This window comes from Peromyscus californicus, unplaced genomic scaffold (genome assembly GCF_007827085.1).
Source record: "Peromyscus californicus insignis strain IS unplaced genomic scaffold, ASM782708v3 Scaffold_5__1_contigs__length_169319896, whole genome shotgun sequence".
Taxonomy (NCBI): Eukaryota; Metazoa; Chordata; class Mammalia; order Rodentia; family Cricetidae; genus Peromyscus; species Peromyscus californicus.
In genome coordinates, this window is record NW_026294573.1 from 34,149,884 (window position 1) to 34,176,407 (window position 26,524).

At 43.8% G+C, this 26,524-nt stretch overlaps 1 protein-coding gene and 1 long non-coding RNA gene across 12 annotated transcripts in view; one reads left to right on the plus strand and one right to left on the minus strand.

The window, feature by feature from the left end:
* The window catches only part of Ccdc30 (coiled-coil domain containing 30), a 96,421-nt gene that overhangs the window by 12,066 nt on the left and 57,831 nt on the right, over positions 1-26,524 (plus strand). For 6 of the 11 annotated variants that reach the window (XM_052715001.1, XM_052715007.1, XM_052715002.1 and 3 more), the window contains exons 4-6: positions 5,834-5,905; positions 9,209-9,324; positions 24,902-25,027. In XM_052715001.1, coding sequence (XP_052570961.1) covers positions 5,834-5,905; positions 9,209-9,324; positions 24,902-25,027 — 314 coding nt within the window. Of the gene's footprint in view, positions 1-5,833; positions 5,906-9,208; positions 9,325-23,038; positions 23,138-24,901; positions 25,028-26,524 lie in introns of all 11 variants that reach the window. The other 5 variants (XM_052715006.1, XM_052715008.1, XM_052715011.1 and 2 more) reach the window with 2 other exon arrangements.
* The window catches only part of LOC128095989 (uncharacterized), a 38,614-nt gene continuing 18,016 nt past the window's right edge, over positions 5,927-26,524 (minus strand). Inside the window, exons 2-3 of the long non-coding RNA XR_008213497.1 lie at positions 13,344-13,451; positions 5,927-6,552 (exon numbers count right to left, since the gene is read on the minus strand). This is a non-coding gene — a long non-coding RNA (uncharacterized LOC128095989). The remainder of the gene's footprint in view (positions 6,553-13,343; positions 13,452-26,524) is intronic.

Consider the following 26,524-nt stretch of genomic DNA (forward strand, 5'->3'; position numbering starts at 1 on the left):
CTGTGTGCCACTCGCCACTAGGAGTCCCAGCACCCAGAAGACCCATTTGTTCCTTCGCCCTAACTCTGGGTCCTCCTTCCTCACCAAAAATAACCACCACCCTACTTTGAACACTGTTTCTGAGTTCTGACCACATGCAATATCATTCATTTAAAATTTTATTTTATTTTTATGTTATGTGTATGGGTGGTTTGCCTATATGTATGTCTGTGTGCTGTGTGCATGCCTGGTGGCAGCAGAGGCCAGAAGAGGATATCAGATTTCCTGGAATCTGAGTTGTATACAGACAGTAGTGAGCTGCCATGTGGGTGTTAGAAATTGAACTTGGGTCCTCTGCAAGAGCAGCCAGAGCTCTTAACCACTGAACCATCTTTCCAACCACCCCGCCCCAGCATTGTTTTTAAAAAAACAAAATCTTTAGAATGGGTATGACGCTGCACACCTTTAATCCCAGCACTTGGGAGGCAGAGGCAGGTGGATTTGAGGCCAGCCTGGCCTACATAGTGAGTTCCAAGACAACCAGGGCTATGTAGAGAGATCTTGTCTCAAAAAATAAAAAAACTTTAAAATTACATTAAAATTTTATTTTGTGTATGCTTGCAAATGTAGGCGACATGCTAAGGCACACATATGGAAGTCAAAGAACAGCTTGAAGGAATTGGTTCTTTCCTTCTTCCGTGTGGGTCGCCACCACCATTGAACTCAAATTGTCAGGCTTGGGGCAGGGGCCTCTTTCCTCTTAGCCATCTTGTCTGCAATATCCATTCTTTCGGTTTGTTCTCTTGCTTAGTCTCAGACCCACTCACATTATTCCCTATAGTGACCTTTATAATATTCCACTGATGCTACACTGGTCCATTCTACTGATGGGCATTTGTGCTGTTTCTAGTTGGGGCTACCATGAGTTCTGATGCCATTAACATTCTTGCACTTATCTTGTGGGTAGTTACACATTTCTAATCTGGATAAGAATGCAGTTTCCGGATCAGAGACTGAGGGCACATTCTCCTTTGGTCTTCAAAATACAGTCATGTGCTAGGGGAAGGTCTTTTGCTCCACCCTTTGGCATTCCTATAAAAGGCCCTTTTGAGGAGACAGAAGGGGCTGGTAGATATTGATCCAGATCTACCTGAGGCTATCCTGTTTAGGCTATAAATATTTAGGCTTGCTTTTGTTTTTGCAAAATGGGAACTCTATTTATTAAATCCAGTTTAGGAGAGCACTTACCTACTTTCTGTCTCTTTTCTGGACATTTCATATAAATGGAATCATACATAAGTTTGCACATCTGTTTTCTTTCACTTAACACACTTTTGAGATTCAACCATGAAACAGGTATAACTGCTTCATTCCATTTTACTGCAATATAAGCTAACCCCTGCTGTTTTTCAGGGTTTTTTTTATAATAGTGATCATAATGTGCATAGAATTTTGATTTCTACTTTCCTATGACTAGTATAAAGTATATTTTATGTGTTTATAAGCTACATACATAATGAAACTGTCTATTCAATGCTTTTTGTAACTAGTTTTATTGGTTTTTTTTCAATTTTATTTTATTATTTTATGTGTATGGGTGTTTTGCATTCACATATTTCTATATATCATGTGCCCGTGGAGGCCAGAAGAGGGCATCAAATCCCCTAGAACTGACATTAACAGACAGTTATGAGCCACCATGTGAGTGCTGAGAATCAAACCCAAGTCCTCTAGAAGACAACCAGTTCTCTTAACCAATGAGCCATCCTCTCCAGCCCCCTATTATCTCTCTAGCCCCCTATTTATTTGTTTTTTGAGACCAGGTCTCATCATGCAACTCTGGATGGCCTGAAATTTGCTGTGTAAAGCAGGCTGTCCTTGAATTTAGGAATCTACCTGCCTCTGCCCCTTGAGTTCTGGGATCAAAGGCATGTGCCACCACCACACTCAGTCACCACACTCAGCCAGCCATTGCTGCTTTTTAACAGTGGGATTTCTTTTTTTTTTTTTTTTTTTTTTTTTTTTTTTTTTAAGTGCACGGGAGTGGGGAGGAGGTTGAGGATGGAGACAGGGTTTCTCTGTGTAGCCTGGGCTGTCCTGGAACTCACTCTGTAGTTCAGGATGGCCTCGAACTCAGAAATCTACCTACCTCTGCCTCCCAAAGTGCTGGGATTATAGACACGGGATTTCTGTGTTTTTTAACTGTGGAATTTCTAGTGTAAACTTTCTGGATATTAACTTCTTATGAGACAGGTGATTTTCAAATACTTCCTCCTCCGAATTGTGAGCAGTCTTTTCTTTTTTTTTTTTTTTTTTTTTTTTTTAGAGATTTATTTATTTATTTTGTATACAGTATTCTGCCTGCATGTGTCCCTGCAGGCCAGAAGAGGGAACCAGATCTCATTGCAAGTGGTTGTGAGCCACCATGTGGTTGCTGGGAATTGAACTCAGGACCTCTGGAAGAGCAGTAGGTGCTCTTAACCACTGAGCCATCTCTCCAGCCCCGTGAGCAGTCTTTTCTAGCAAACGTGGCCAGTCTACCTAAACCTACTACTCCATAAACCTCCCTCACCTTGTGAAACCATGCCTATTCATCCAACCCCCGAATGCCAGGCATTCCTGAGATTGACAGTCACACCCTCCACCTGCACCATTGTGAACAAGCCTATCAAATCAGATAGTGAGATTGTAGAGTGGAACACCCCCACCACCCTGCCTCAGGATGAACACTCAGGGCCCCCTGCCAGAGTGTGCTCACCCCTGTGGATCATTGTGCGGCCTTTTGCCTCGTTCACGTCTGTCTCTTTGTGTGACGCCAGGAATATTCTCCAGCACTTTTCACAGATCTTCACTCTGTTGACAGTGTCCTTGGATGGGCAAAAGGTTTTCATTTTATACAACTCAACTTACCTTTTTATTCTTTTGTTGCTACTAATCTTGGTAAAAGATTGAATAAATTATTGTCACACTCCTTCCCCCGCAAATAAAACACCCATATGCCTATGCATGGTTTCACAAGGTGAGGGAGGTTTATGGAATAGTACGTTTAGGTAGTTGGGCATGGTGGTGTATGCCTTTAATCCCAGCAATCAGGAGGTAGAGGCAGGAGTATCTCTGTGAGGTTGATGCCAGCCTGGTCTACAGAGCAAGTTCCAAGACAGCCAGAACTATATAATAGAGAGCCCCTGTCAAAATAAACAAACAAACAGAAACAAAATACAACAACAAAAGACCCACCATATCTAGAGTAATAACTGAAGAAATGGACTTAGAAAATACAACTGTGAATCCAGTAGAAAGGTCTGAAAGATGTAACAGCGCCTGCCTGGCATGGTGGTGCATGCTTGTACCAGCATTTGAGAGGCTGAGGCAGGAGTGTTGTAAATTCAAGGCCAGTGTTAACAGAGTGAATTCCACTCTGGGCTGTGTAGCAAAGCCTTCTCTCAAAAGAGAAAATTCCCAACCAATCCTAGGATTGGGACTCATTTAAGACTAATGAAAAGCCAGAGTTGTCAGATTATTCACAAACATGGCAGGAGAAGCAGCCTGACCAGCCAAGCTTAAGAAACTGGTTGTCTCCGTTAATTTTTAAATTGGGCAAACTATATTTGGCTGTGTCCTTCTAAAAGTAGATTTTATTTATTTATTTATTTATTTATTTATTTATTTATTTTTGAGACAGGGTTTCTCTGTAGCTTTTGGAGCCTGTCCTGGAACTCACTCTGTAGTCCAGGCTGGCCTCGAACTCACAAAGATCCCCCTGTCTCTGCCTCCCAAGTGCTGGGACTAAAGGCATGTGCCACCACACTCAGCTAGATTTTATTTTTGAGACAGGGTCTTACTATGTAGCCTTGGCTAGCATCAGGCTCACCATGTAGGCTAGGCTAGCTTCAAACTCAGAATCCTCCTGCCTCCACCTCCTGGTGCTAGGATTATAGGTATGTGTTACCACTGCATCCACAGCGCAGTTTTTAAAATGAAAGCCAACTGTTTTCTGAATATCTGGAGTACCTCAGAACTTCTTAACATTTTGGAAACCCCGATTCACTTCAAGTTGGGGGAGCAAGCAAGGCTTTTCTGTCGTTCTACAGCACACATGCCACACTTGCCCCGACCCTTTGCTCTGCCAACCCATGCGGCTCTGGATCCCTGTAGCTCCCGGAAGTCCCGTGTCTCTCCTGCTTTCTCTCCGTTACTCATGCTGCTCTCTTTCTCAAACATTCTTTCCACCTGCGGTTCCTCTGCTTGCCCTTCTTCCACCAAGGAGTTCCGTGGAAAACTTGTTTTAGTGACACAGAAACCATCCCACCTCTGGGGCAGAGAAAACAGCCCTGGGTGTGCAGCCCCGCCGTGCTATTTATCTCCCTCGGCACTGAGCAGATTGCTCTACTTTTCTGTTGCTTGTCTCACTTGCTTACTGGAGGTGGGTCAGCTACTCTGTCCAACAGTGGTTCCATAAAATTAAATCACCAAATAACACTGTAGCCACCTTACTATCAAGTATACCTTATGATGTTTATACACTGATAAAATTACCTCGCAACAGTTTCTCAGAACACACTCCCCCATCCTTAAGTGAGGCACGACTGTTTTGTGCATGCTTTAAACATTCAGCTACCCTTGTAACCTCAGTGATCCAAGCCCTTCAGCAGGTAATCTTATAAGAGAATGGTAAGAGCCCGGAGTGATGGCACATGCCTTTAATTCCAGCACCTGGGAAGCAGAGGCAGGTGGATCTCTGAGTTAGAGTGCAGCCTGGTCTACAAAGCAAATTCCAGGACAGCTAGGACTGTTACACAGAAAAACCCTGTCTTGAAATACCTAAATAAATAAGTAATATAAATAAATAAGAAGAGAGAATAATTAGGAAACGTTTGAGATCAGAGGTCAATGGAATAAATATGGGATTCAGTAGGAACACTAGAAGGGCACCCAGGAAAGCTTCCAGATAGGTTACATTTCTGTACAGACTCAAAGGATGATGTTCAAAGAGAAAAAAAGGTATGAAATTTTATTGTTATATGAGTCATTTACTTCTTTGGGTTTTTTTGTTGTTGTTTTGATACGGGGTCTTTATATGTAGCTAATAGAGATCTGCCTGATGCTGGGATTAGATGGGTGTACCACAATGCCTAGCTGATTTGCTTTGGGGGGAATGTCTTAGTTAGGGTTTCTGTTGCTATGAAGGGACACCATGACCATGGCAATTCTTAGAAAACATTTAATTAGGGCTGGCTTACAATTCAGAGGTTTAGTCCGTTATCTGTCATGAGGGGAAGCATCACAGCATATAGGCAGACGTGGTGCTGGAGAAGGAGCTGAGAGTTCTACATCTTGATCTGCAGGCAACAGAAGGAGACTGCCACACTAGGCCTAGCCTGAGGATATGAGAGTTTAAAGCCGGCCTCCACAGTGACACACTTCCTCCAACAAGGCCACACCTACTCCAACAAGGCCACCCCCACTCCAACAAGGCCACACCTACTCCAACAAGGCCACCCCCACTCCAACAAGGCCACACCTCCTAATAGTGCCACTCCCTATGGGCCAAGCACTCAAACACATGAGTCTATCGGAGGCCATTCCTATTCAAACCACCACAGGGGGTATTTATGTTTATGTGTATGAATGCTTGCCTGATGTCTGTCTGTGCACCCCAAATGTGCTCTGCCTGAGGAGGCCAGAAGAGAGAGTCTGATCCCCTGGGTCTGAACTTACAGACAGTTGCCATGTGGGCTGTAGGACTTGAACCTGAGTCCTCTGGAGGAATGACCAGTGTTCTTAACTGCTGAGCCATCTCTCCGGCTGCTCATTTACTTTTTTGTACATTTGTTTTCTTTTTGTTTTATTTTAGATGATGCACTTGAGAATGCTCGACTGGAAACTGAAAAATTGAAAAATATTCTAGTAAAACTGAAAGAAAGTGGTGAGTCGTTAGCATATGTAGTGACAATAGATCACACAATGACACAATATGTGTAGTGTAAGATATTATTTAGGAGCCGAAGAGGTGGGAGGCTCCATGGTTAACACTTAAGGCTCTTGCGGAGGACCTGAGTTTGGTTGTAGCACCCATGTTGGGCAACTCACCACCACCTGTAACTCCAGCTCCAGGGGATTTGGCACCCTCGCCTGGCTTATGTGGACACTCGCACACATGTACACAGACACACAGGCACTCACACAGAAATAAAATAACAAGTCTTTAAAATGTTTTTACTGATGAAAATCACAAGTACCACTCACGCAGCCATGGCTGCTCCTGCTGGTGCAGCTGCCGACACGAGCTGCCGACGTCACTCGTTGCTGACGTCACTCGCTGCCGACGTCACTCGCTGCCGACCCGTCACTCGCTGCCGACGTCACACTCACTCGCTGCCTACGGAGCAGCAGCTGCTCTGCCAGGAGCTTTCCGAGATTACCTTTAATCCTCCTAACAAGTCAGGTACTGAATAGGATTATCCCCATCTCGTAGATCAGGATGCTGAGCCGCGGCAAGGTTAACTGAGTTATTCATTAACTACAAAACTATCACAGCTGATGTGTGAATCCTTATATGTCCGATTCCAAAACCTGTCACCAGGACAAAGAACTCGGACTGTACGGAGACCACTGAAGCCAAGGGCCCTTGCAGTCCACACAGCAATACCTCACTCCTTTGTCCACCGGAAAGCCAAGAGGCTTGGAATGGTGTTGAATGACTTAATCTGACACTGCTACCAGCTATTGCAAAATTTGGATATTTCAATGGTCACAACAGAAATGATTTACGGAATGTTTTTATCCATTTTAAATAATTCCAAAATTAGTTATTTCTTCCTTTCAAAATATAGGAATATGATTGTGAACTCAAAAGTGCTTATGGCAACTCATAGGTCAGGTAACTCATAAAACCAGTAAGGCTGCAGAAGATTTAGAGGTGCTACAGCCAGAAGTCCTGGGTGGTACTTACAGAAAACACTAGAAAGCACATACTTTTCATACACCCATGAAATGTTTGCCAAGAGAGGATCAGACAAGTCACCTCTCCAATCACATGGGATTAAACTAGAAATCCGGGACAGGAGTATACTGGAAAAAGTTCCCAAATATTTAAAAAGTAAAGAGGATGCTTCCAAAGAGCCTCTAGTGTTGGAGACAAAGTCACAAGAGATACTAGAAAATACTTTGAATTGACGAAAATGGAAAGATGACATTATCAGTGTTTGTGCAATACTGCCAAATCAGTGGCTTGAGGGCCAAATCAGTGGTTTGAGGGCCAAATCAGTGGCTTGAGGGCCAAATCAGTGGTTTGAGGGCTAAATCAGTGGCTTGAGGGAATCTCATGGTACTTAATGTTTACACCAGAGATCATGTAAGGCACAAGGCAATCTAAAATTTCAGAATAAGAAGAGTGAATGAAATCTGAACCAAGCAGAAGGGAGAAGCTATTAAAATAGAGCTGAGGACCAGATAAGGGCGGTGGCACATACCCTTCATCCCAGCACTCAGGAGGCAGAGTCAGGTGGGTCTTTGTGAGTTCAAGGCCAGTCTGGTCTAATTATGTAGCTCTGGCTGGGCAAGTTCCAGCCCAGCCAGAGCTACATAATTAGACCCTGTCTCAAGAGAGAGAGAGAGAGAGAGAGAGAGAGAGAGAGAGAGAGAGAGAGAGAGAGAGAGAGAGAGAGAGAGAGAGAGAGAGAGTTAAGGACCAAGGAGATGGCTCAGCAGGTAAAGTGCTTGCCACAGAAGTCCCCGAACCCAACTAACAATTAAAAAGATGCAGTGGTGCACATCTGTAATCTTGTGGAAAGCTTGTGGAGCAGTGCACAGTACTGTAGCAGAGACAAGAAGAGAGCCTGCTCAGAACAAGGTGGAAGGAGAGAACTGACTGCTAAAAAGCTGCCCCTCCCCTGCACTCCTGCAGTGACACAGGCAGGCACATGCCTGTACACACACTCACACACAATATTAAATAAAACAACATTCAGGAGGCAGAGGCAGGAGAACTGATGCAAGTTTCAGGCCAGCCTGGTCTATGCTGTGACTTCCAAGACAGCCAGGGCTACCTAATAAGACCATGTCAGAGGAAGAGGAGGGGGAAGGGAGGATGGAGGAAGAGGGAGGGATCCTAAATGCATTAAACTGAATCGTTAGAAATCTTCTATAAAGAGAGTTCCACAGTCGGGCAGCTTCACAAATGAATCTAACACATATGTTAGGAATAAGTAATACTGGTTTTATAACTTCCAAAAGGTCAAAGAAGAGAGAAGAATTCCCAAACTTTAAGTGACCAGCATTACTATACACCAAAACCAGGTGCTATCAAACATCCCAGATTAACGCAGAAATACTTGGAAAGGGCAGAGAGTGGGAAGCAGCTTGTCAGGTGGTCAAATTGAATGCACTCACCAAGAATGGACTGGTTAGTGACTATTTAGTGAACGCCTCAATGCTGTTAATAAGACTGCTAAGTGGAGGACCCAGGATACCCGACACCCTCACACAGACATATATGCAGGCAAAACACCAATGCATGGGCTGGAGAGATGGCTCAGAGGTTAAGAGCACTGACTGCTCTTCCAGAGGTTGGAAGTTCAATTCCCAGCAACCACATGGTGGCTCACAACCATTTGTAATGAGATCTGGTGTCCTCTTCTGGACTGCAGACATGCATGTAGGCAGGACACTGTATACATAATAAATAAATAGATCTTTAAAAAAACCCACCAATGCACATAAAATATAAATAAATAAATAAAACAGCAAGTGTCATGAAAAAAAAAGAATATGTCAGGGCTTTAAAAAAAATTTACACCCAGCTAAAATTTCAGCTCCAGAGCCATTGAGATGGCTCAGTGGGTTAAAGGCCATCACACCTGATGACCTGAGTTCAGTTCCCAGGACCCATACGGTTAAAGGAGAGACCCGATGCCAAGTTATCCTCTGACATGCATGCACCACACTCAAACACACAGAAAATAAAGAAATGGTTCGTGTTCCCAGAACCCCGTATTTCCGGAAACTCTACACTCAAAAAGTCTTGAGTGAGAAATACAAAGCCTTCTGTTCCGTTACAGTAGCTGGGAGGGTATGGCGGTGTTGGTGGCTCTCCTGTGCAGACGACAGCCACATACGCAGACAACCACATACGTGGAATGCAGTAGCCTGGCACTCATGAGTGTTTAGAGCGAGTGCCTCCCAAAGGAAAACTGTGACCCAAGTAGTAACCGCCTTCTTCTCTGTTTAGATGCAACTGACTTACAGAAAGCAAGAGAACATAACCAGAGGCTAGACGAGGAAATTCTGGCTTTGAGAAACCGGGTGCGATCGCTTGACTCTGAGAAAAAGGTGCTTGGAGAAATGGTAAGTGTGCTTTAGTTCCTGGAGTTTACTTAATGTGTCTCCAATAGCAACCAGCGGTGTGAGCGTGCTCTAAGTTGGTCCTTTCGGAGAACTTGTTCTAACAATTGTTGGGCGTCAAGGTACAGAGGTGGTGTGTTCTCACCCAGTGTGCTTTAACCCGTCAGTGCTTAGGTTTCATTTTTTTTTTTAAGATTTATTTGTTTATTATATATACAGAAGAGGGCGCCAGATCTCATTACAGATGGTTGAGAGCCACCATGTGGTTGCTGGGAATTGAACTCAGGACCTCTGGAAGAACAGTCAGTGCTCTTAACCTCTGAGCCATCTCTCCAGCCCTTAGATTTCATTTTAAGTCCTTGTTCTGAACAGTAGCATCACTGCTGCTGTATAAATGTCAGGTTTGTTTACTTGTTTTGTTGTTTTTATATGTATGGATGTTTTGCCCATATGTATGTATGGCTGTGGATCGTATACATGTAGTACCCAAGGAGGCCAGAAGGGGCGTCAGATCCACTGCATAAAGATCATTATACACTGTCATGTGGGTGCTCGGAACTGAATGCAGGTCCCTCTGGCAGAGCAGCAAGTGCTCTTAACTTCTGAGCTATCTCACCAGTTAACACAGTCACCAAATAAAAACATTACTTTTATTTTGTAAAAATTTGTGATTATTAATATGGCATTCACAGTTGTATTTTTTTTTAACCATTTCTTCTTGGCAGTCTATTAGTTTGCTTTTTTTGTTTGTTTGTTTGTTTTGTTTTGTTTGAGCTGAGGACCGAACCCAGGGCCTTGTGCTTGTTAGGCAAGTGCTCTACCACTGAGCTAAATCCCCAACCCCTGATTTTTAATATATACTTTCATATGTAGTATCTCCAGCTTCAGATTGTATTAATTTCATAACCATATTTATAGTATTGAAAATAGTGCAAAGTACTCAAGAAACTTTGTTTTAAAAGTTAAAAAAAACCTGCATTTGGACTTTCCTTTGGGCCACCAGCTCACTGATAATGACATGGAGACTTTTAATTATGAAAGCTTGGCCTTAGCTTAGGCTTTTCCTCAACCAGCTTGAGTTCCTCTCTTTGCCTGGAAGTCCCACCTATTCTCTCCTGCCTAGCCATTGACCATTCAGCTCTTTATTGAACCAATCACAGTGACACATCTTCACAAGGCACAAACAAATATTCCACAACAAATACCCATTGGGATAATTGTTATTAAGACAACAAGGAATGACATGCCGTTGAGACCAGAAGGATTAGAACACTGTGCATTGCTGCTTGTGCTGACTGGTGGTATGTCAACCTAGAGTCATTTTGGAACATGGAACCTCAATTTAGAAAATGCCCTCACCCAGTTGACCTATGGGCAAGCCTGTGGTACATTTCCTTGATTGATAATTGATGTGGGAGGGCCCAGTTCACTGTGGGCAGTGCCAATCCTGGACTGGTAGTTCTGGGTGCTATAAGAAAGCAGGCTGAACAAGCCATGGGAGGCAAGCCAGTAAGCAGCACCCCTCCACGGCCTCTGCATCAGCTCCTGCCTCCAAGTTCCTGCCTTGAGTTCTTACTCTGACTTCACTCAATGTTACCTGGAAGTTTAGGCAAAATAAACTCTTTCCTCCCTAAGTTACTTTTGGTCATAGCATTTTATTATATCAATAGGAACCCTAAGACACCATGCTTGTGGTGATGTACCTCCAACAGCAGTGTGATAGCCACTGTTGGAGACAGTATGGAAATCCTGAGAGCACTAACCATAGCATTAATGTGCTCTGGTAATGGTGCTTCCAGGTGTACATTAAAAGCAAGGACTCAGATATGTATTTCTACCTTCACGTTCATAGCAGCATTATTTACAACATCCCAAGGATAGAAATAACCTGTGTCAGTTGACAAATTTGAAAGGAAATGTGGGACATTATCACACACAATGAAATTAAAAGGAACTGAACTAGGTCCTTTGCAAGAGCAGCAAGTGCTCTTTTGTTTGTTTCTTTTTTTCCAAGATAGGGTTTCTCTGTGTATCCTTGGCTGTCCTGGAACTTGCTGGCCTTGAACTTGGTGATCAGCCTGCCTCTGCCTCCTGAGGGCAGGGATTAAAAGTGTGCGCCACCAATGCTCAGCACAAGTGCTCCTAACCATCGAGCTAGCCCCCATTTTCTTTTTTTAAAGATTTAATTAATTAATTATTTATTTGTGTCTCTGTATGTATGCACACACTTGTCTGCCAGAGATGTACATGCCTCTGCAAGCATGGAGGCCAGGTGTCTTAAGTATCACCCCTGCCTATTCCTTTGAAGCAGGGTCTCTCCCTGAACATAGATATTCTTTTGAGGCAGGCTCTCTCCCTGAACGTAGCACTCCTGTTTTCTCCGCCAGGCTGAAAGCCAGCAAGCCCCAGTGATGCTTCTGCCCCTGTTCCCCCGGGAGCTGGGATTACAGGCGTGTGTGGAACTTCTGACTTGTTACACAGGTGCTGGGATCCGCACTCCAGTCCGGGTGATTGTGTAGCCATCTTTCCAGCCTCACCTCTGTTTTCTCACCAGGGTTTTATGAAGAGTAGAAGTTTAAACAATTAGATAAAGGTCGACTCATAAGAGTTTTACAATTTTGTGATGGGATCCAGCATGTCTACATTATTTTTGTCTGCTCAGTGGTCACAAAGTGATTCTTTTTTTTTTTTTTAATTTAATGCCAAATGCTATGTATTGAAGGAGGGAAAAGGTCTTAAATACAGGCTTACAACACAAGGGGAGAACCCCAGAGGGCAGAAGTTCGATACTGATGTTTTACAATCTTGCATCTAAGCTGTTAACGCCCATTATGCAGGATACACAGACAAGGAACTTCCCTTAAGCATTTAGGAGAGTGGAACCCGGCAGGGAATTAGCATAGGGAGGATATCAAGGTCAAGGTCAGCAAGCAAGGCAACAGTTACCCAAAACGGGGGCCAGGGCCCTACAGGTCCCCCACAAAGTGATTCTTATCCTTTCTAATAAATGTCTTATAGTTCTAGCATACACATTTAGGTTTATGATCTATTAAAGATAATTTTTTGTTTATGCAGTGATGAAAGGGTTAAGGCTTGTTCATTTCCTAAAGTGCATCTAGTTTTCCCAGAAGCAGTTGTTGAAAATAACTATTTCTTTCTTGAATTACATTGTCACTTTTGTCAAAAATCAATTGTAAGGGTTGGAGAGATGACTCAGTGGTTAAGAACACTGGCTGCTCTTCCAGAGACCCCAGGATCAATCCCCAACATCCACATGGCCGCTCACAACCTGCTGTAACTCCAGTCCCAGGGATTCTGATGCCCTCTTCTGACTTCTTCAGGCACTGCAGGCGTGTGGTGCACAGACGTGCATGCAAGCAGAACACATAAAATTAAAAAGTTTTTTTAAAAAAAAACCCACAGGCAGTGATGGCACATGCCTTTAATCCCAGCACCCCAGAGGCAGAGACAGGTGGATCTCCAAGTTTGAGGCCAGGCTGGTCTACAGGGTGAGTTACAGAACAGCCAGAACTACAAAGAGAAGCCCTGTCTCCAAAAACAAAAACAAAACAAACAAACAAACGAAGAGTCAGTTGTTTGGGTCTTCGACTGGACTCTGTCCCACTCATCCAAGTGTCTGTTTTTTTTTTTTTTTTTTTTTTTGGTTTTTCGAGACAGGGTTTCTCTGTGTAGCTTTGCGCCTTTCCTGGAACTCACTTGGTAGCCCAGGCTGGCCTTGAACTCACAGAGATCCGCCTGGCTCTGCCTCCCGAGTGCTGGGATTAAAGGCGTGCGCCACCACCGCCCGGCTCCAAGTGTCTGTTTTTAAAACAGTTACATGCTGTGGCTTTGTTATAAGTCTTAAACTAGAAAGTACCACAGCTCCAACTTTGGGCTTTTTTTCTAAGTTGTATGGGTTAATACAGTTCTTCACCATTTCCACGTTCAGTTTTGACATAAACACCTGTGAGGGGTTTGATGGCATGGCATGCACTGTTCACATAAGCTTGAGGAAACCTTACCTTTTAACAATATTGAATCCTCGAAACTATGGAGGTGTCGTCTCCTGATGTCAGTCTTCTCTGCCATGTTTTGCGTCTTGCAATGCACAAATCTTACACATACTTAATCTTAAAAAATATTTTAAAAGGAAACAAGAAACAGAAGGACAATCATAAAATATTAATTTCATAATAGAACAAATATAAACATTTAGGCAAATAAAACCTGCACTGCTTGGGTTTTGTCAATTTCACACAAGAAGCTGGAGTCACCTGGGAAGAGGGACCCTCAGCTGAAGAATTTCCTCCACCAGATTGGCCTGAGGGCAAGTCAGTTGGGGGCATTTCCTTAATTAATGATTGATGTGAGAGGACCATGCCCACTGTGGGCAGTGCTACCCCCATAGGTGATTGTGGATATATGAGAAAACAGGCTGAGCTAGCCAGGCACAGCTAGCCAGTAAGCAGTGTTCCTCTGTGGCCGCAGTTCCAGGTTCATGCTTGAGTTCCTGCCTTGGTTTCCTTCCGTGACAGACTAGAACCTGTAAGCTAAATGAATCCTTCCTTCCCTTGATATCTTTGCTCAGTGTTTGGTCACAGCCACAGGAAGCAGAGTGGGAAGCTTCTGCCTGGGAGAATGTGAGTCTTTATTCCTGTGGGCTGACAGTTTCCACAAAGCATGTGAGAGCTGTAGCTATTGTCTCCGATAAAATCTGTGTTTTCCCGCTCTGTGGCTCTGGCTGCATCGCTGCTGGGTCCCCTGGTGATGCGTCAAAGGCCCTGTTCATTTTTACCTGTTTCAGTGTGGCTGTTTCTATTGTTCTGTCTTCAGGTTGATTTTATTTTTTCTATATAGTTCATGGTATTTTCAATCTCATCCAATGCATTACTCATTTCAGATGGACTTTTTCTTCTCTAACAATTCCATTTAAAAAAAATTCCCTTCATTTCAACTCATTGTGTTTAAGAAAAAGGAACTCCTTGGCTGAGTCCTGCTTCTCTCATGTACTTTCTTGTCCTTGCTTTTGTTGCTTGAGAAAGTCCTACATGCAGCCATTTTGGCCGAATCCACACCCACACCCTCCCTTCAGTTCCTCCTGCTTCGTCTCCCAAGTGCTGAGATTACAAGTGTGCCCCACCACACTCAGCTAACACGTGTGTTCGTACTAAAAACCTCTTACAAACTGCTCAGCACACTGTGAGGTTTTTTAAGACTTTTGTTGTTGTTGTTGTTTGTTTTTGTTTTTTGAGACAGGGATTCTCTGTGTAGTCCTGGCTATCCTGGAACTCACTCTGTAGACCAGGCTGGCCTCAAACTCAGAGATCTACCTGCCTCTGCCTCACAAGTGCTAGGATTAAAGTTGTGTGCCACCACTGCCTGGCTTTAAAGACTTATTTTTAATTATGTGTGTCTGCGTGTAGTATGCTCACATGAGTACAGGTACCCACAGAGACCAGAAGTGTTGGATCACCTGAAGCTGGAGTTCAGGCAGTTGTGAGCCACATGTGAGTGCCGGCCAAAGCAGAACACAGTCTCTTATGAAATCTGTCCTTCCATTACATTTTCCTCAGATGTTGTAGGAAAAATAAGAATTTTATCCAGATTTGCCCTTTCTTTTTTTTTCTTTTTTTTTTTTTTTTTGTTTGTTTTTTCAAGACAGGGTTTCTCTGTGTAGCTTTGCGCCTTTCCTGGTACTCGCTTTGGAGACCAGGCTGGCCTCGAACTCACAGAGATCCACCTGCCTCTGCCTCCCGAGTGCTGGGATTAAAGGCGTGCGCCACCACCGCCCAGCCCAGATTTGCCCTTTCTTATGATGTCTGGGAAGGATAATTTTTTTTTTTTTTTTTTGCTGGGGTGGGGTGTGGGGGGGACTTTGATCAAGACAGGATTTCTCTGTGTAGCCTATCTGTCCTGGAGCTCACTATGTAGACCAGGCTGGCCTTGAACTCATAGAGATCCATCTGCCTCTGCCTCCCAAGTGCTGGGATTAAAGGCATGTGCTACTACCGATGGGTGGATAATAATATTTTGTATCTGATCTTTCTGCCCCATTTTCTCTGTTCTTCCGTGTGAAGGTGAAGTGGAGAATAAATCCATCAGGCCGTGGAAGAAGAGTGGTCACTCTAGTTTGCTCCCCAAGCCAAAAGGGTTTTTCTCAAGGCTTCTCTGGTGGTGACGGCTGAAGTGCTTTCACTTCATTTCTTTTTAGATGTATACATTTTTATGAGTATGTTTGTCTTGCCTACACATATGTATGTGCACCCCATGAGTGTCTGGTGCCCACAGAAGTCAGAAGAGAGCGTTGGATCCCCTGGAACTGGAGTTCTTGATGGTTGTGAGCCACCATGCAGATAGCTGGGAACTGGACCCACATCCTCTGGAAGAGCAACATATGCTTTTAACTGTGAGCCACCTCTGTAACACAAAAATGATTTCATTTCTGATACAGTCATTTTCTTTTGTCTATGGTGGTGACCGTGATGGCAGCATCCGTTCCATCATCCATAGGAGGCAGGCTAATCTAGGAGGCAGGTCCCAAGATGAACTTCAAATCCCAGGAGTTTTGAGGAAGCACAGGTGACCATCTATGAAGAGCAGGTACAGGTGGGTAGAGCCTTCAGATCTGGTGCAGGTGCAACATCCCTTCTAGTGGATGACAGAGCAGGGTGGGGCTCAGACTCTGTGGTAACTGAGGCAGCCTCAGCTAGCCAAGAGTTCTGCCGCAGTCATAACCTGTGGGGGAACCCCAGGGATAGGGAGGCCTCATCTTGCTCAGGTATCCCCTGAAGTGGCCCTCTGTATCATAGAATTCTTGGTCTGGGAGAAGACCCTTAGCTACACCTGCCTAATTTGCCTTCCTCTGTGCCCAGCATCACGTGACCTTCTTTATCTCTCTTACTGTAAAAGATGCTCAGAAGCCATCTCAGTCTCCTCAGTACTCAGCATTAAGCCTCACGAGTTTGGTTTGAGTAGATCTGTGTGTCAGTCATCTTCTAGACTATGGTGTAAACCAGATTTCCATTCCCTATTGAAACTTGAAATAGATATGCACTTAAAAAATCGCCGGGCGGTGGTGGCGCACGCCTTTAATCCCAGCACTCGGGAGGCAGAGCCAGGCGGATCTCTGTGAGTTCGAGGCCAGCCTGGTCTCCAAAGCGAGTTCCAGGAAAGGCGCAAAGCTACACAGAGAAACCCTGTCTCGAAAAACCAAAAAAAAAAAAAAAAAAAAAATGACAAGGTACACTTCACCCACATGCTGGAGCACACTTATAAAGATCATTGCAAATAAACATTCTTCTTCAATCAGTTAATAGATATAGCCTATAATTACATAGATTACTAACTATATAGATAATAGTATATGATATGTGGAGAGGGGGAGGCAGAGGGTCTCTCTAGCCCAGGCTGACCTGGAGCTTACTAGGTAGGCCAGGCTAGCCTTGAATTTAGCCTCCTGCCTCTGCTCCCTGAGTGCTGGGATTATTGGTGTCTGTCACATTGGGAGACCCATCAAACATTATCAGTGAACAGTGATCTGTGTGAATTAAAAGACTTTTTAAGGCAGTTCCTGAAGGAGGGTGGTAACTGAAAATGGATTTTTTTTTTCCTCCAAAGTTCCTTCACAAAGAAAAGGCCGCAACTGCCTTAACTAAGGTTGGCGCCAGGTGATGGGTTCCCAATAGCTATTAACCCCAGGATCACTAAGCTGAGGAACTGAGAGAGCTGAGTGCTGCGGCCAGCAGGTCAGCACGGTTGTTTCCCACGGGCCTGTTTTCTCCACCTTGGCCTGGCGCCCTCCATCACTGTCATGGATGCTCAGCCTGCAGGTGGGCAGTCTCTCCTGACCACTGCTTACTGTATTTTATGACAAAAGGAAATGGAAGGATAGTGCCAGGTTCATTTTATGTCAGCCTGAATGGACTTCAGATATCCCTCCTGTGTCTGAGAACCTTCACAAAATAGGTTAACATTTGAATCTGCAGACTGAGGGAAGCATGCCAACCATGTGTGGGTAGGCCTCATCCAATCAACTAAGGGAGTGAATGGAAAAAAAAAAAAAAAGAAGGGAGACTCTGTCTCCGTCTGTCTGTCTGTGTAAAGTCTGTTGGTTGTATTTCTCTGGGAAGCCCTTCTTAATACATGTGGAAGCTAATATTTGGGAATCTACAGTGTTGTAGTGAGTACTGGTGATTTGCCATAAATCATGGATTTTTTTGTTTTGTTTTGTCCTATTATATTGCTGTTTGAGACAAGATCTCTCTCTGTAGCCCAAGCTGGCCCCCGATTTGCTACCCTTCTGCCCCAGTCTCCCAAAAGCTGGGATTGTAGCTGTGAGCTACCATGCTCAGTTGACAGAATTCACAAAATGCTAACAGAAATCCCAGGAGGCAGCAATTGTTCACCTGGCTGAGGGAACCAAGGCCACAAATTCATAATTGTAAAAACCGTGGTGTCCGCCAGGTGGTGGTGGCGCAGGCCTTTAATCCCAGCACTTGGAAGGCAGAGGCAGGCAGATTTCTGTGAGTTTGAGGCCAGCCTGGTCTACAGAGCAAGTTCCAGGACAGCTAGGGCTGTTCCACAGAGAAACCCTGTCTCAAAAACCAAACAAACAAAAAAACCATGGTGTCACAGCTCCGCCTGACCTCAGAGCCCAGAGTTTTGCCCCTGAATCTCTCAAGCCCAGTCACTGTGGTCCTTAGCACTAGCAAAGCTCCTGCTCCTGTTCCCGCGCCACACCTGTCACCAAGCCTTCACATCTGGGTGCCCTGCAGCAGGTTTTCCTTGGAGAATTTTCTTGAAGATAAAAATGTGCAGGTCATTCTTTGCTTTTTAAAGGAAAGTTACTTCCTTTTCTTAGACACCTAAAAACATGATAGCGTTTCTAAATGCCATTAGGTTCATCAATAAGTAGATGACTGTCCCTGTCTGTCTGCATGAAGACACACTTGGTGGAAGGAGAGAACCAATTCCCACAAGCTCCCCTCTGACCTCCACAGATGGTGGCATGCACAAACTCTACCCGTAGACACAAAGTAGAAACATGGAATGGTTTTTGTCAAGGAGAAATTCAAGCTATTTGTCAAGGATAACAGTGGACACGGTGCTTTAAATGTTTATTGAGCCACAATGAGTACGAGACTCTCACAAAGAGTAGCTCGCATGATCCCTGGCGCAGACGTCCTCAAAGCAGATATATACATATATATGTATATATATGCATATTTTTGAGAGCTTTAGGGGATTTGACCAAAGCAAGAGTTGGCCAGGAGTTGATAGAGGCTTATCTGGTCCTAGAGTTCATTTTCTATACAGTACCAACTCTCGTGGAGATTTATAGAGATTTATATAGGGAATTACTTCTAACCTAACATCGTAGCATGCCCAATGATGTGTACAGAAACCACTCCACATAGAGGTGAGGGGGCAGGGTTTCATCCTCTTTAATGCCGTAGCCATCTGTGACTGAGAGAGGGGACCGCAGCAGGACCTACTTGTCAGTCTACACTCAGGAGCATGGAGTGAGCCCCGCCTCCCAGACAGAACATCGACAGTGCTGTGTTCTGAGCTGTTAAACTGTTTCCCAAAGTCCTTGGCAACTGGCCCTTGTGAAGGAGCAACCTGCAACAAGTCCCTGGCTTTCCTTTGTTTTTGCTGACTGACAGGTGAGGTGAGCTCCCTTCAGACACCAGAGAGCTCATCATTTGCGTCCATTTCCACCTTCAGACTTTGGTCACTGGTCTCATAAGTATGTAATTGCTCAGATGCATAACTGTATTCAGTGTGCCATAAGTGATGGTAAATTTTACACACATATTTGTAAAATATGTTCAAATGCTTTCACATATATTATTTTTCAAATATAAAATAAGCTATGTCAGATAGTGTTATTGTAAAGTAAGTATAAATTATAAATTATTATTCAGTTTTCAAATATATTATTTGAAAAGGCTATCTTAAACTTTTTTTTTTTTTTTTTTTTTTTTGGTTTTTTCGAGACAGGGTTTCTCTGTGTAGCTTTGTGCCTTTCCTGGAACTCACTTGGTAGCCCAGGCTGGCCTCGAACTCACAGAGATCCGCCTGGCTCTGCCTCCCGAGTGCTGGGATTAAAGGCGTGCGCCACCACCGCCCGGCTATCTTGGCTCAGCCGTTAAAGGCTAGGCTCACAACCAAAAATATCTTAAACTTTTTTATGTATCATAGTTTTATTTTTTCTGAAATTGGATGTGGGAATTTTTTTCTATAATTAGCTTGATACAGTACAAATTCTTATCCTAATAGTGAAATGTTTCACTGAAGCTTGCCCAGTGATTGAGTAAACCCAAAACTTACTATAAGCCACAGTCATCCTAGGGTCCCCCTTGCTATGTAGCCTCCCTGGTTCTGTGGTTTGCAGTCTGATTGTCCTTTGCTTTATATCTAGTATCCACTTATGAGTGAGTACACACCATGTTTGTCCTTCTGGGTTTGGGTTACCTCACTCAGGATGATATTTTCTAGTTCCATCCATTTGCCTGCAAATTTCATGCTGTCATTGTTTTTCTCTGCTGAGTAGTACTCCATTATGTATATGTACCACATTTTCTTAATCCAGTCTTCAGTTGACGGGCATCTAGGTTGTTTCCAGGTTCTGACTATTTACAATTAATGCTGCTATGAACATAATTGAGCATGTATCTTTGTGGTATGATTCAGCATTCCTTGGGTATATGCCCAAATATCTTAAACATTTTTAAAAATCTGTCCTTAAAATAGCCAGTTGTGATGCACACACCTTTAAGTCTGGCTTTGGGAATCAAAAGCAAGCAAAGTAGTTCTCTGTGAGCGCAAAGCCAGCCTGGTCTACAGAGCGCGATCCGACAGGGAAAGCTACACAGTGAGACCATCTCAAAAAAAAAGTTAAAATACGTGACATTCTTTTCTCTCTCTCTTTTTTTTGCTTGCATTTTTTTTATTTTAAATGATTGAGGTTATAATTATATCATTTCTTCCTTTTTCTCCCTCCAAAGCCTCCCATGTACACCCCCTCCACCATGCTTTCTTTCAAATTCATGGCCTCTTTTTAAATCGCTGCTATGCGCACGCACGCGCACACACACATGCACACACACACACATACACACATGCACACACACACACACATACACACACACACACACACACACACACAGAGATTCTTAAATATATAAATACAACCTACTCGGTCTGTACCATGTTACCGGTATGTGTGTGTTTTCAGGACTGACCACTTGGTATTGGATAGCCAGTTGGTGACTCTGGGGCAGACTGTTTCTCTTGCTCCAAGCCTTCCTTAGTTGCCTGTAGTTCTTTGTCTGGGGTTGAGGCCTCCTGACCTTTCCCTCATCTATGTTAGTGTGTCTATTGGTGTTCTTGTTGAGGATGACATTCTAATAGTAGGAAAATGTATGGTGATCTTAGTTCTAAGAGTTTAGTTGTCTCCCTGTTTTATATTAAATAAAGCATCAGACACCATGTGAGTGGGGCTAAGGAATGCCTGCCTTGAGTGTTGAATGCATTAGAGTGTCTTATGGGGACATGCGAAAGTGTTCACTAGGATGGATGTTGAGTAATGACGAGGGAGAAGATGCTTTGGGGAAAAATATATTCTTCCTCCTCTTTAGGCCATGCTATAAATTGGCACAATTCTCAACATTTTGTCCAACTTCTGTCAGGAGAAATCTAACTCCCTCTGGAGTCTTTGCATCCATGTTTTTTTTTGTTTTGTTTTGTTTTGTTTTTTTTTTTTTTTTGCATCCATGTTTTAAAGTAGCATCCCTTCTCCTTTCTAGCTCATCAGTTTGAGATTGCTATTCCTGTTTTCTGGACCTTGAACACGAGGACTGTAAAGAGTAACTTGATTAATGCAACAGGATGCTTTAGAGCTCTTTTCTAATGTGGGTTCCCTTTGGCTCACTGCCAGACAGCAAAAGCCCAAACCAGTAAGTCCACCCATAATTAAAATGAACAGTAGATCTAACCCGAGAAAGAAGGTAAAACTTGTCGGAAGACACTTCCTGGGGTTTGTCTCAGAGAAAAATACCTAAGAAATGTCACTTGGGGCTGGAGAGCCAACAGCTCAGTAGACTCCTTTTGCAGAGAACCCAGGCTCAGTTCCCAGCTTTCACACAGCAGCTCACAACCTACAGAAAGTCTTTAAGTGCCGGCCTCAAAGGCTTTCTCCCAGAGTTCAAAGGGGCTACAACCAGCAAAGGAACTAATCTGAGGGATGGGGAATGAATCTACTCACAACATGCTCTTTCTATCCATGTCCTTTATTGTTCTGCCTCTGATCTCTCTGCTATTCTCTCTTTATTCTACCCCGAGTCTCTGAAGTTTCCAGTTTTTATACACATACAATCAGCAATTCTCTGGCCAAAGCAAGGTCACAAGGCTTGAATTCTTTCAGGGTCATAAAAGGCCGATAAGAGTTTACACGAGGCAGTGACTGTCAGGCTTTCTTTATGACTCAAGGAGGGAGGGACTAGTAAAAGCCTCAGTGAACTCTTAAAGGGAACAGGTCAAATGAGAGGGAGAGAGGCCTTAAATCAATTAGGGAAATCTAAGAAGGGGAAAGGGAATCCATGTGTAATACTGCATTCCTAAGTGTGGTTAGATAATAAGCTAATTAATAATCTGAGGTGAAAGTAAGTACGAAATGTTAAGAATTTGTTAGTGCGAGGTCAGCTTGTGGCAGCACTTTCCTATCTGGTGGCAGGGTGAGGCCAGGGCACACTTGTTCCCTGTCTATCTAAAGGCTGTGAATCAACAAATTCAGACATGTTGTAATTCTATGTCCTTGGGTGTCTGAGAATGTCTCAAATGAGATTCTTTTGTCTGGACACTTAGCACTGACCAAATGCCTGCCAGTGAAGATAACTGCTGGAAGGCAGACCTCTACCTTTACATTGGAGAAAGGAGCAAAGATCTGGTTGTGGGAAACAGGTTTTGACGTGTGACTGTTTTCACACATAGCTAGGGGATGTTATCAATATACCCCAAATGCATAGGGGAAATTGTGCCCAATAGATGATCAAACACTTCTAAACTGTCAGAAATAAATTACAATTTATTTGTAGCATATGAGAATAAGCTATGGCTTCTGCAGCAAGAAGTCTGTAGCAAGAAACAGCCAATTTATTCAAAAGGCAATAACTCCAACAATCCTTGCGTGATAGCTTAGTCCTCCACCAGAACCCTTGGTTCTGATAGGTTGACCTTTATCAATGACAGCTGAATCCCTACTGCACAATCCTGAGGCCTGTAATACCTCATGATAATGGCTCCTGACAACCATCTGTAATTTGGGTTCCAGGAGGTCTGATGCCCTCTTCTGGTTGCCAAGGTCATTGCATTCATGTGGTGCATGTACACACATAAAGGCAAACACTCATACACATAAAACAAGAATAAATGTGTCTTTTAAAAGAAAAGAAATGTAGCCTATTTTGGGGTCTGGCAAGATGGATCAGTGAGTAAAGGTGCTTGCTGTACAAGCTTGGAGACCTGAGTTCAACCACTGGAACCACAAAAAGGTAGGAGAAAAACTCCACACAAGTTGCTCTCTGACCTCCACACCATGTGCACACACACACAATAACAACAAAGATTTAATATTCACTTGAACAAATGTAGCTTATTTTAAGGGTATTTTAGTAGCGCTTTCGTGTATTTAACCTGGTGATTTATTTGGATTGAGATTTCCATCTGAGAGCCCGAGTTATCAGTAACACAGGAAGACTGAAGAGACACCAGTATGAAAGAGCAAGAGGCAATTAAAGTTCAGGATTTTAATGAGGTAAGAAATGAAAATAGAAGACGATACTCTACTTTGAGACAGGTTCCATACAGCCAGCCTGGCTACAAACTCACCATGCAGCCAAGGCTACCCTTGAACGCCTAATCCCCCTGCTTCCACCTCTCATACCCAGCTTGAAAAGATAATCCTTCAGTTATCTTTCTTCCTTTTCTTTTTTTGAGACAGGGTTTCTCTGTGTAACAGCTCTGGCTGTCCTGGATCTCACTTTATAGACCAGGCTGGCCTTGAACTCACAGAGATCCGCCTGCCTCTGCCTCCCGAGTGCTGAGATTAAAGGCGTGAGCCACCACCACCTGGCTCAGTTATATTTCTTAATACATGCGAGACAAACCACGTAAGAATGCACATAACACTGCAGACAGGCAGAGAGAGGAAGCACAGGTCTGGGGATGGTCCATCTCCAGCTCATTCTGGTGAAAAAGAAGTCGGGGAGGCTTGTGGAAACCATTGGGATGATTGAACTTACTGCTTCACCTTAGATGGTGAGAGTTCAGAGCAATACCTCGCATTGTCTCTGAGCAGAGTGTCCGTATATGTCCAGGCACTGTTGTCCTTGGTTTTCATCAGAGGAAACTGAGGCTAAGAATGATGAAATAGCCAGCTCTTACACCATTGGTGCTAAAACAGAGGGGCACAGCTCTGCCCTACCAGGTGTGTTTGCCCTTGACGGCCTGTTCTTTCCATGGAGCACGTCAAGGGGGTTCTCACTCTGTGCTCGCTAAGGCACATTTTGATTTTAGGCAGATTCCCTGGTAGGCTTTATACCCAACAAAAAGTGTACATGGATGTGGCTGTTCAGAATAGAAATTAAAAGTAAGCACTTATGAAATGTAGACTTGAAAGTCAGCAATAGCTGTATGACCTTAGAAAATGACGTAACATCTGAGACCTATGTCCTACAGGGGGGGAAAATGTGATGATAGTTACGTTCCTATCCCATAGTGATCCTTCAGAAACAGTGAGATAATCTATGTAGAGCCTTCACCATAGTGTCTGATGCATGATAGACCCTGAGCAAATGGCAGCTATTACAATTATTACCTCAGTTATCATCAGTGTTTCATTTGGGAAGATTCTGTCAATATCTAACATTTGGGGCCTGGGGAAATGGCTTAGAGTGGTGGTTCTCAACCTTCCTAATGCTGATAACACATCTCCTCATGTTGTGATGACCCCCAGGCATAAAATTGTTTTCATTGCTACTTTGTAACTGTAATTTTACTACTGTTATGATTTGCAATGTAAATATCCGATATGCAGGATGGTCTCTGGTCACCCCTGTGAAAGGGTCGTTCATGACCCCCTTTGGGGGGTTGACCCACAGGCTGAGAACCACTGGCTTAGGGGTAAAGGTGCTTGCTGCCAAACCTGACACCTTGAGTTTGATTCCTGGGACCCATATAGTAGAAGAAGAAAAGTAACTCTCAGAAATTGCCCTCTGACAAATATTGTGTGTGTATTCTCCCTCCCACTAAATAAGTAATAAAATTTAAATATATTTAGTACATGGTTAACATTTATAAAATGCCTTCAGAGCCACATATTACACCTACCATGGTAGCTGTGCTGTAGGCAGGACAAGGCTCACTACATGTAGCAGTTGTATCCACTGGCTCGCAGAGAAAAATGTGTCCTCTGAACTCGTTTTCCTAAGTCTTTATATCCCACACGTGATTTTAACATTAAGTTAAGAAGGTTATTGTAATAGTTCACAAAGTGAATTATGCAAAATGCTTTTTCCAGATATTGAAAATGAGCCAAGAAAATATTAAAGTGTTTGACAGTGACTTGTCAGAAGACCGAGAGAAGCAACAGCAACTGGCGTCTGCTTTTGTTACTGTTCAGAAGTCCTTGAGAGTGGATAGTGAGGTATCACACTCAGGGTGGCGTTTTCTTCTTGTTTTTCTAGTTTAGGGATTTCATGTGACCATTTGTTTCTATCTTAAAGCAAATTATACCTCAGTAGGTAAGAGTCCTTGCTATGCAAGCATGAGGACCTGAATTCAAATCCCCAGCACCATGTAAAAATTTAGACATGAAGAAAAAAAAAAAAAGCAGGGTGGTGGTGGTGCACACCTTTAATCCCAGTACTGAGAGGCAGAGCCAGGTGGATCTCTGTGAGTTTGAGGCCAGCCTGGTGTACAGAGTGAGATCCAGGACAGGCACCAAAGCTACAGAGAAACCATCTTGGAAGAAAAAAAAAAAAGTTAGACATGACTGTGTGTGTCTGAAACCTCAGCACTGTGGAACAGAGATCACTGGCCAGCTAACTGAGCAGAAGCAGCCAACTTCCCATTCAGTGAGAGACCCTGCCTCAAAGGAACAGGCAGAGAGTCATGGAGGAAGACATCCAACTTCCTGCTTCACACACCCATACTGAGCTCTCATGCCTGGGCCGTACAACACAATAAAGAAAATATAACTTAGTTTGGGGTGCTGTCATTCAGTACCATTGGCTGTGTAGCTTAAATAATGGAAATCCACTTCCTTACAGTCCTGGAGGCTAGGAAGTCCTGGCCGCCTTCTGCGTCCTCTTGACAGGGTGTGGCCCATGTGTCTCTTCTCTTCTTACAAGGGCTCCAACCTGTTAGACTAGGGCCCCACCCTTCTGTCCTCATTTAGGCTGGCTTTAGGAGTCCCCTCCCCGTTGCTGCCTTTTTACGCCCCCACCCCCACCTTCCATTCCCTCTGACTTCAAAGCTTTCAGAGGACATCAAGTAGCTCCTCTCCTAAAGTAAGTGTCCTGTAACCTTTTGGCTATTGGGTACTGCAAACTGTCATTCCCCTCTTCTGCATATCTGTGTGAAAGTGTGAGAAAAATGTGTAACTACACATGAACTGCGTAGAAACAGATAATCTGAGGAGTAGAGGAAATGTTGCACATGAGTCACTGAGCACACATTAGCAACAGGATCTGCAGTTAAGGGCAGAGTCTGAAGTCGAACAGACTTGGGAAGCGGCTTTAGTTTTCCCGGGTACATGAGGCTGAGTTCTGGTACTCCGTCCAGCCCTAGTTTCAGAAGCAGCCCTGCTAGGGGTGCTTAGTAAAGCTACACCACGCTGTAGCGCAATATTCTATGAAAGACGCTGTGAGACACATTTTAAATTTATTATTGTTGTCGTATATGATCAGGGAGATCATACATTGGCACAGCACAAGTCCAAGGCCCGAGGACAGCTCCGTGGAGCCAGTTTTCTCCTTTCACCCTCACAGGGTTCAGGGATCAAATGTAGGTCACCGGGCGTGCATAACAAGCTCATTCACCTGCTGAGCCGTCTTGTCAGCCCTGTATTTTTAAGGCAAATAAGTATTTAATTCAGGAGCTGATGAAGATTTTACCTTTATCCAAGCTTTGTTTAAAATAG